This window comes from Cyprinodon variegatus, unplaced genomic scaffold (genome assembly GCF_000732505.1).
Source record: "Cyprinodon variegatus isolate N-32 unplaced genomic scaffold, C_variegatus-1.0 Scaffold318, whole genome shotgun sequence".
Taxonomy (NCBI): Eukaryota; Metazoa; Chordata; class Actinopteri; order Cyprinodontiformes; family Cyprinodontidae; genus Cyprinodon; species Cyprinodon variegatus.
Genome location: NW_015150771.1, coordinates 838,924 through 848,073, shown reverse-complemented (window position 1 = coordinate 848,073; position 9,150 = coordinate 838,924). Strand labels below are relative to the sequence as shown.

Sequence of the window (9,150 nt, the reverse complement as noted above, 5' to 3'; positions counted from 1 at the left end):
CACGCTGAGGTCCTACCAATGAGGCGAGCAGGTTCCTAACACAGAGCACGTTTTCTATTAGAGCAGTTCCTGTAACAAGATAGAAGCTTGTGGGGGTCTCTTTTAGCAGCTTTCCATAGCACTAGAACTGAGCAAAATAGATATATCCTATTAAATAAAGCAAGGAGGGAAGAATGCTTAACAATAGTGTCATTTATCACAATTACACATCACATAATCACACAGCTGTTTTGTTTTCCCATTGTTTTTCCCTTGTTTGTTTTATTCAGGGGACTCTTTTCAACCACATATAGCATTCTGCATGTATCATTCATCTGACCAGAGAATGTTCACCAGTGTTTCTGGTGCTCCTTCCAAAGGCTCTCGGCAAGGGGTAAATGGGATTTTTTATAAATGTTCTTTTTTTCCCCCTTCCACTCCTGCATAAAGATCCCGTTTGGGAATTTAAGGATTACATAGGGATCATTGTTAAGTGTGAAGGTCTTACCTTTGGATATTGATTAATACATGCTTTGATGAAACCAGAACTTTACTTTAGGCTATTCTTGTATGATCTTGATCTTTTTCATTTCAATAAAAATATAAGTAACGTTCGATGCATACCTTTATACATCATGGTATTCCGATTCCTTTCAATAAAACATTTGGAAAATTATCTGTCATTTTCTCTTCTGTTCACATCTATCTACTACTTTTTATTATAATATAAACTTAGGAACATTAAGCAACCTTTTTTAAAAGTGTGAAGTGAGGTAAAATCTGATAATTGCTCAACTTTTTGATAATGATAGCTCTGGAAAAAGCCAGTATAATCTAACCTCATTTATTCTTTATTTGAATCCAAGCTGTCTGTCTGGTGTGAGCCGCATTATGAAACTCAGAAACATTTGAGATTGATTTTCACACCTTACGCTCACCACCAAAGCATAAAAGGGTAAGTCTAAATATTGAACAAGTCCCTAATCTAATTTAAAGCTGGAGTCAAAGCCTCTGTTTAAGGGCAGTGAGAAAATTTGATCTTGGTTCCCCTTTAAAAATGTTGTGGATAGAATATATTGATCACCAAGAAAAAAAAAATGTCTGTATGCTTTAATAATTGCATTAAAAATAAATACCTCAGGAAAAAAATGTGTAGATTACAGCATTATAATTTTAGCTTTTGAATGTCTTAGCAAAATCTTTCTTTTAGCTGAAAGGAGAACCTCAACAGACAGATTTTTCAACACTGACATAAAAATATTGCCAGTGCATATGTTTTTCAATCTGGAGTTTTATCAATAATTTCTTTATCTATCATCAAAGCATTTATCAAGATTCTTAGATGCATCTGAAGAATAAGTAACTTAAATAAAATTTTCTACATCCAAACTTCAACTGCAGGGACACTTGTATTTGTCACACCTTCATTTCTTCTGCAAATTCAACAAAACTGTTATGTTAATGTTTTTTGATTGTTTATTTCTGATGCGTATGGGCATGAAAATGGCTGAAAAAGGCTTATTATTCAAATCCAGTTTGTTATGTACTGATGTGGCCCATAAATCATGCAACAGGGAATCATGATTCTGCACTTTTTGGTTCTGTTTTAGTTTTCTTTTTGATTTTTCAATTACACCTTGATTGTCTTTCTGTGTTTTCTAGGTTAATGGTTTTATTTTCTGGTTGTATTTTAGTTTTTATGTATTTTTTGTTTATATGTTGCCCCCTTGTGCTAGTCTCCTTTCCCCTAGCTCCCTTCTAGATCCTTCTGTCCACACCTGCTCCCAATCAGTTGATTACTCCAGCCCTTGTTCTGTTTGGCATTTAGACACCTCCTCTGCAGGTACTCAGTGCTAGATTCTCTTACTTCCTTTATTAACTCATGTGTTCACCTTTGTTCTGATTCCTGTGATCCCTCAGCTTCCATCTCTGAGTTAGGGTCCTAACTCCACACAATGTGACACAGGGACTTTGTTCTTAATAGCCAGTGACCTATATGAAAACAACAATGAAAACATTAGTGGTGTCATTTAAACTGATGACACCTTATACCCAACTAAAGGTTTTAATTTGAGTAGGAAAACATGATGATCTGCCAATGGAATTATTATTTTTACACTTAAAATAAGATAATTAGACAATATGCAATTAAAATAATAATTTTAACTTATTTTTAATGTTAATTTTCTTATTCCATTGGCAAAGTGTCTCACTTACTGTACCTGCACAATTCAAGAAAAGATGCACTTAGCTTAATGGACTAGTGCGCTTGGAATCCAGAGGGTCTGAGTTCGAGCCCCACTCCCACAGTTTGCCACTCTGGGTTCCTGAGTGAAGACCCTTAACCCCACACTGTTCCCTAGGTGCAGCACAATGGCAGCCCACTACTGCTTCCCAAGGGGATGGGTTAAATGCACAGAGTTCATTTTGTTGCTCTGTACTTGTGACAGTGCAATGACAATAAAAAAGCTGAAAAAAAAAAAAATTTAGCTCCATTTATTTTCATATAATCTCTGATTGTCTCCTAGTCTTTATGAAAAAGCCACCATATTTTCTCACTTTTAAAAAATCTTACATTAAAGCCAGATTTGTATGCGTGCACAAAATACTGACAGATTCTTCCACCTGAGCTGTGCAGCTCCAACAGTTATCATAAGCCCTTTGGCTGCTTCTCTGAATAATGTGTTCCTTACACTGCCTGTCAGGGAAGGCATTAGTCCATGTCCTGTTAAATAGTGACAATTGTATGTCATCATGTCAGAACTGCTATATGTATCAGCACTTGAAAACATATACAAGTATGTCCTGCTTATTAGAGAACACACAGTGAACCCTTGACAGCAAGATACAATATGCATCCTATATTTTGCAAACTTTTTATTGAGACAAGGTATGAGGACATTAAAGGGGTTGGACTGCTTTTGCAAGGCTCTATACATGGGAGACAAAGATTAATTACGCTTACATTAATTTTTTACGTGACCATGTTGCCATAACTGATGAGACAACCAATTAAATAAAGTGTGAATACTGAATCTAAAATGCATGGGGTATGAATTAATTCATTAATATTTTATAACACCTGTATCCAGAGCATTCTATCATCTCATTAGATCTCACATAAGGTGGTTCATCACTCCAAAGTGGAAACTGACGGGGACTGATGAATCCCAATGATGGCTGCTTATTTATCTTCAGATTACAAAACAATAGCAGTTGATTATCTACAGTGTTTCTAGTGAGTGAGCCCTTTATGTTATTCATGTTGTCTATTAAGGTAAATCTTTGTAAAAACAGATTAAAACTTGTGAATGCAATGTGAACAAGCTGAAGGGTTAGGATTTATCCTTTCCAAGCACTGTGCATTTAAACAGATCTGTATATTTAAATGCATAGTAACCTCATTTACTAGATAAAGAGAAATCGTTAATCCATATCAGATCAACTTTGTTACCTACCACAAAATGAATCAGATCAGCTCCACCTCTACTAAGTATTGCTTTTTTTGTTGACTCAGAAGCAGCCATGCCAGCCTAGGCTTATTCTTAGCATATTCATCAGAACCCTGATAGCACCAACAAACTAGACTCACTGGTTTAAAATATGATTGATGTGTTCAATAAACAGAGAGTAGTTTGAAATTAAGATAAACTGGGTAAAAAGGAATTTATTTATGGGGACGCTTGAGCCCAGGCGCTTGTTATGCAACTTCTTTTACCATCCAGCCATGAGGCTGTGATAGTCTAAAGAAGAGCAGTAAATCATTAGTGACAGTGCGGTTAGGTTATGGATACGATCAAAGTAGATACGGAACGGTTTGGATGCTTGCATAGGCTGCCAGTCTTTAGGCTTTTTACAGAGGTCTGTATGTATCCTTGTTGTTATTCAGGCCTAGCAGATAAGTCACCTTGATGCAGCACCTACAGTTGTTTCTGGAACCATAAAGCGCCCTAGGAAACTATGATTTGATATTTAAAGCTTAAAGAGAGTACTTTTGTGTGTGCAGATAGATGTTCTATTTTTTTTTTATTATTCCATATAACTTGAAAGGTATGTTTTTCACATTAGGACATTTTATTGGAGTGGACACTCAATGTAGATTTAACTAAGATCATTGAGATTAAATATCTTGCAATAAAATCCTCACTTTTTGACTCTCAAAATACTTTTCTTTTCATTCTTCCAATATTTTGTACTTTCTTTCTACTTTCTTTCTACTTCCAGTTATCTGGGAGACATGAATTAATTAGCCTTAAAGCAGGATAACAAAATAATCTGCTGTTTTTAGCCAAATGGGCTGGAATCGGGCCTCTAAAGAGAGTGAGAGATAAACAAATTGTGTTAGACACATGGAACAAGAGGTGTAACCTTTGGTTTAAAGTACAATTAAAATGTTTATTATAGACTATTAAAGGAGATTTAATGTGGTAAAGTCTTCCTAAATTTTAGCCTTCAAGAGCAAATATTTTACTAATGTAATTATTCCATCATATCATTAGCTCAGCCAAGACATATGTATAATATCCCACATTGAAAAAATGGCAGTACCACCTGTGATCAATCAGCAGCATAATTTCTGGCACCATATCAGATCACATTAGTAGTCTAATGTAACAATGGGGCCATTTCATAATTAGCCTTTAGGACACTATCTATTTTCTTAATCTCAAATGCGTCATGATTGAAATGCAGAAGCATTAGATAATAGGCTGCAGAAGCTGAACTCAAACTGTTTTAGAGCTGTTAAAAAAATCTTAAGTAAGTCAAAGGAAGCTTAAGGATAAAATGTAAAAATAAAAGCATACAAAAAAATCAGTAATTGGGAGGAAGGTTTTAACTGGGTATTTGTTCAGAAAATCCATTTAAAATGACCTAGTAAAAAGATATAAAGTGAATCAAATATACACTACTCAAAAAAATTAAAGGAACACTTTGTAATCAGAGTATAGCATCAAGTTGATTAAACTTCTGGGATATTGATTTGGTCAGGTAAGTAGCAGAGGGGGTTGTTAATCAGTTTCAGCTGCTTTGGTGTTAATAAAATTAACAACAGGTGCACTAATGGGGCAACAACGAGATGACCATCAAAACAGGAATGGTTTTACAGGTGGAGGCCACAGACATTTTTCCCCCATATCATCTATTCTGACTCTTTTTCACCAGTTTTGCATTTGGCTAGGGTCACTGTCACTACTGTTAGCATGAGGCGTTACCTGGACCCTACAGAGGTTGCACAGGCAGTCCAACTCCTCAGGATGGCACATCAATACGTGCCATCCTGAGGAGTTGGACTGTGCCATTGCCAGAAGGTCTGCTGTGTCTGCCAGCACAATCTCAAGAGCATGGAGGAGATTCCAGGAAACAGGCAGTTACTCCAGGAGATTTGGACGGAGCCGTAGAAGGTCTAAAACCCATCAGCAGGACCGGTATCTGCTCCTTTGTGCCAGTAGGAGCTGGGGGAGCACTGCCAGAGCCCTACAAAATGACCTACAGCAGGCCACTGGTGTGAATGTCTCTTACCAAACAATCAGAAACAGACTTCAAGAGGGTGGCCTGAGGGCCCGATGTCCTCTAGTGGGCCCTGTGCTCACTGCCCGGCACTGTGGAGCTCGATTGGCATTTGCCACAGAACACCGGAAGTGGCAAGTCCGCCACTGGCACCCTGTGCTTTTCACAGATGTGAACATGTTCACCCTGAGCACATGTGACAGACGTGAAAGGGTCTGGAGAAGCTGTGGGGAACGTTATACTGCCTGTAACATCATTCACACCTCTGGGACATTATGTTTCGATCCATCCAATGCCGCCAGGTTGCACCTCAGACCAGGAGTTTAGTGATGCCCTGGTCCAGATCTGGAAGGATATACCCCAGGACACCATCCGTTGTCTCATTAGGAGCATGCCCTGACATTGTCATGCATGCATACACGAACGTGGGGGCCATACAAATTACTGAACACCATTTTGATTGGCTGCAAAGACATTTTAGCAAAATGGACTAGCCTGCCACATCATTTTTTCACTGTAATTTTTGGGGTGTCTTTGAATTCAGCACTCTGTAGGTTGATTATTTTCATTTCCATCAAATGATGCGGCATCCTTTTGTTTCTAACACATCACCCAGTCCATATCAGTATAAATAAACAGCATGATTTTTTCCCCATTGAGATCTGATGTGTTTTCTAAGTGTTCCTTTATTTTTTTTTTAACAGTGTATTAACTATACATTTAGGACTTTATGTGTAGTTTTCATTTATCCAACAGAAAAAGGAGTTCATTTTTCCACACATTACTGTGCCTCCATATGCATGTGTTATACTTTGGATTATACTTTGGGGTTAACTATCAGAATCTCAGGTATGGTACTTCTTTGTTTTTGTCCAGTTGCATTTATAAACACCAAAAATAAATAAATTATCTAAATAATGAAATTTAATAAAGAAATTGTAATTTATTTTACACGTTTTGTATGACTTTAGTGCATGCCTTGTTAGCATTTTAATCCCTGTATGGCATATTTTTCTGTCTTCAATAAGATGAGCATGAATTTGTATCTATTTCTGTATCTAAGTTGCAATGTTGATCCTGCATTGGATCATTTGTATCTCAGGATATAAAACTAGTTTTCTGGGAACTAACTTAAGATTCATAACTTTATTCTTTGTGAAAACACACAAAGTTAGATTTAGGGGCTGAATGGGTATCCCTTCCTGGCCAGAGATTTTGCAAAAACACAAAATGAATAAAAAAAAAAAAAAAAAGAAAAATTGAGATGACGACAATAAATTAATGTATTATTTCTGTATTAAAATCTACATTAAATATGATTTTTTTCCCCCCATTCTGGACTGAACAGAAGGAAGATTTCGCCCTGGGCACCATTTGTTGCAGGACCGCCACTGATTCTATTTCTGAAGTTTATGAAATGGTCAAGATAAAAATCTCCTTAAATGTTGAAATTGTAGGCATTTGTGTAGAATTTTATCTTAACTTTGGGCTCTTCCGGAATTTGATTGGCTAACTGCGCGTGTATGGGGATCCTAGTTGCGCGCGGCATAATCATGCGCAGCTGGCGGCGGCTGCTCACATTTTTCCTCCTTTTTTTCAATTTGTGCCGGAGACGCTCTGACCGAGCTCAGAGCTCGCGCGTGTTGCCACAGGGATCCTACCTCTGACGGACGTGACTCAAAACAGTTATTTTGTCTCTCCCAGACAACATTTAGGCATTTTTTGCAAGTTGTTTTGTTTTTTTCGGGTAACAAAGTAATTTATCTGTCAGAACTGTTTCACCAGCAGCTGGTTTCATGTGTTTTATGTGTGAGATAGACTTACACTCGTTTAGATTTTATTTTATTTTTTTCCCCAGTGCTTGTGATTTATCCCGCGGATGCATGCGGCCGTTGGGTTGGACATTTGAGCCCAGCATGATCAACCTGTCATAGGGCATGATGATTGCTCTGCTTCTCCTCAAGTGGATGAGGAATATCTCCCATGAGATGCTGCTGCTGCTCCTGCTGCTGCTGGTGCCTGCGTGCTGTTTTCTGCCTCTGACCGGAGCGGCTCCTTCTCTGACCACCGAACAGCTGGACATGGGGGTGGTAAGTTATTTTTTTCTTCCTTTTTTAAAATCTATTCTGCCTATCATGACACAATGTGATCGGAAGTTTTCCCTCATGCACAGCAGTTTTTAATGCAATCCCATCAAAGCTGCTTGTTAGATCCCCTCTCTCTTGAACCTCCTCTAAAGAGTGTCGTCCTATTCAAATACTTGCTCTGAATTTTAACACCAGCTCTGCAGCCCAATTCACACAGCAGCGGTAACATTCACACAGCATGATTAAAAATAAAACCCTCAACCCCAAAGAACCAATGCATCCAAAGATCAGGCATCAAGTTCCCTTTGATTAATAGATACATTTGCTTCAGGGACTCCCTTGCGTTTTATTTCATTCAACAGACAGGGGGGAAAAAATCACTAAAAACGGTCCGATGAACTGTACATCATGGTGGGAGAACTGAAAAAGATTTACACGAATAAAGAGAGCACTATTGATTAGAGAAACAGGCAGCTGTTTGAGCTGTGCCTGCATCTGTAAAGTGTTTCCATCCTACTGTGAAATGTAGATGACACTGGAGCGCTTAATTGATTTTAAAGCATCTAATCTGTCTACGAAATCAGCGCTGAAGTGGACTGTCATAATTTATCACAACAGAAAACAAACAAATGTGTGGTGTGCAGTCATAATATATCTGGGTGTAGTCTTGCCTGTGTGTGTTTTATTTCCCATATTTGCCAGAGTCATGCCTTATGGGAATATAAGAGTATGCAAGCATTTCTTTAGTTCATGCTTTGTAAAACTGGATTATCTTCATAATGTCCCTCCAACTATGTATTTTCTCCACTTGCATTTCTAAATACTTCAAAAATATAGTTACTTTTACAACTTTTGAGTTTCCCCTCATTTCTGTAAAGATTTCTGCATCTTTACCTGATATAATCTTAGAGTTTTGAAGTAATCAATTCTAGTTTTTCGGAAGCCCATGCATCCTATTAATAAACGTTTTGCATAAATTGTCCAACTTATCAGACAATGTTTTAACTTAAGCACATATAGGCAAAAGTTATGTAACAGGAAAAAAAGAAAAGAAACCAGTAATGAGCACAAACTGTACATCCAGCCAGCTTCTATAACAAATTATCTCTGTGTGGAAACTGAGAGTCACTGATGCGCCTGATGACGACAGAGCTGACATCGAGACATTATCTGATGCACTTTAACTCCTCCAAAAACTGTTTCCTGCCTTTTTAAAAGGTTAGCTTGGTCACATTTGAAAAGGTTTTCACCACAGCTTGTGCAAGCTTTAAAGCTTGGACTGAACAGCTTTTCGTCTCTTGGACTTTAATTTAATGCATTCATTTGATCTCTGGCTCTAAACACGACTTTATTGCTGTATATCAGCATAAATCGTACATGCATCATCAAATATTCACACTTCTAGGGCTTTAAAATAAGTAAATAAAGGTACAGCCCAATACTTCTGTACAGCCTATGTATAATTATGAAGTTAAGAGTAAATACTGTATACCTGGATATCACATTTTCACCACAGATTAAAACCCTTATATATATATATATATATATATATATATATATATATATATATATATAT

At 37.3% G+C, this 9,150-nt stretch overlaps 1 protein-coding gene across 1 annotated transcript in view; it reads left to right on the top strand.

Moving 5' to 3' along the window:
* Positions 1-7,108: 7,108 nt before the first annotated feature.
* Positions 7,109-9,150, top strand: part of LOC107090960 (matrix metalloproteinase-17-like) — a 140,439-nt gene continuing 138,397 nt past the window's right edge. Inside the window, exons 1-2 of the mRNA XM_015384622.1 lie at positions 7,109-7,242; positions 7,346-7,577. Of these exons, the coding sequence (XP_015240108.1) occupies positions 7,425-7,577 (153 nt within the window). The 5' untranslated portion in view covers positions 7,109-7,242; positions 7,346-7,424. The remainder of the gene's footprint in view (positions 7,243-7,345; positions 7,578-9,150) is intronic.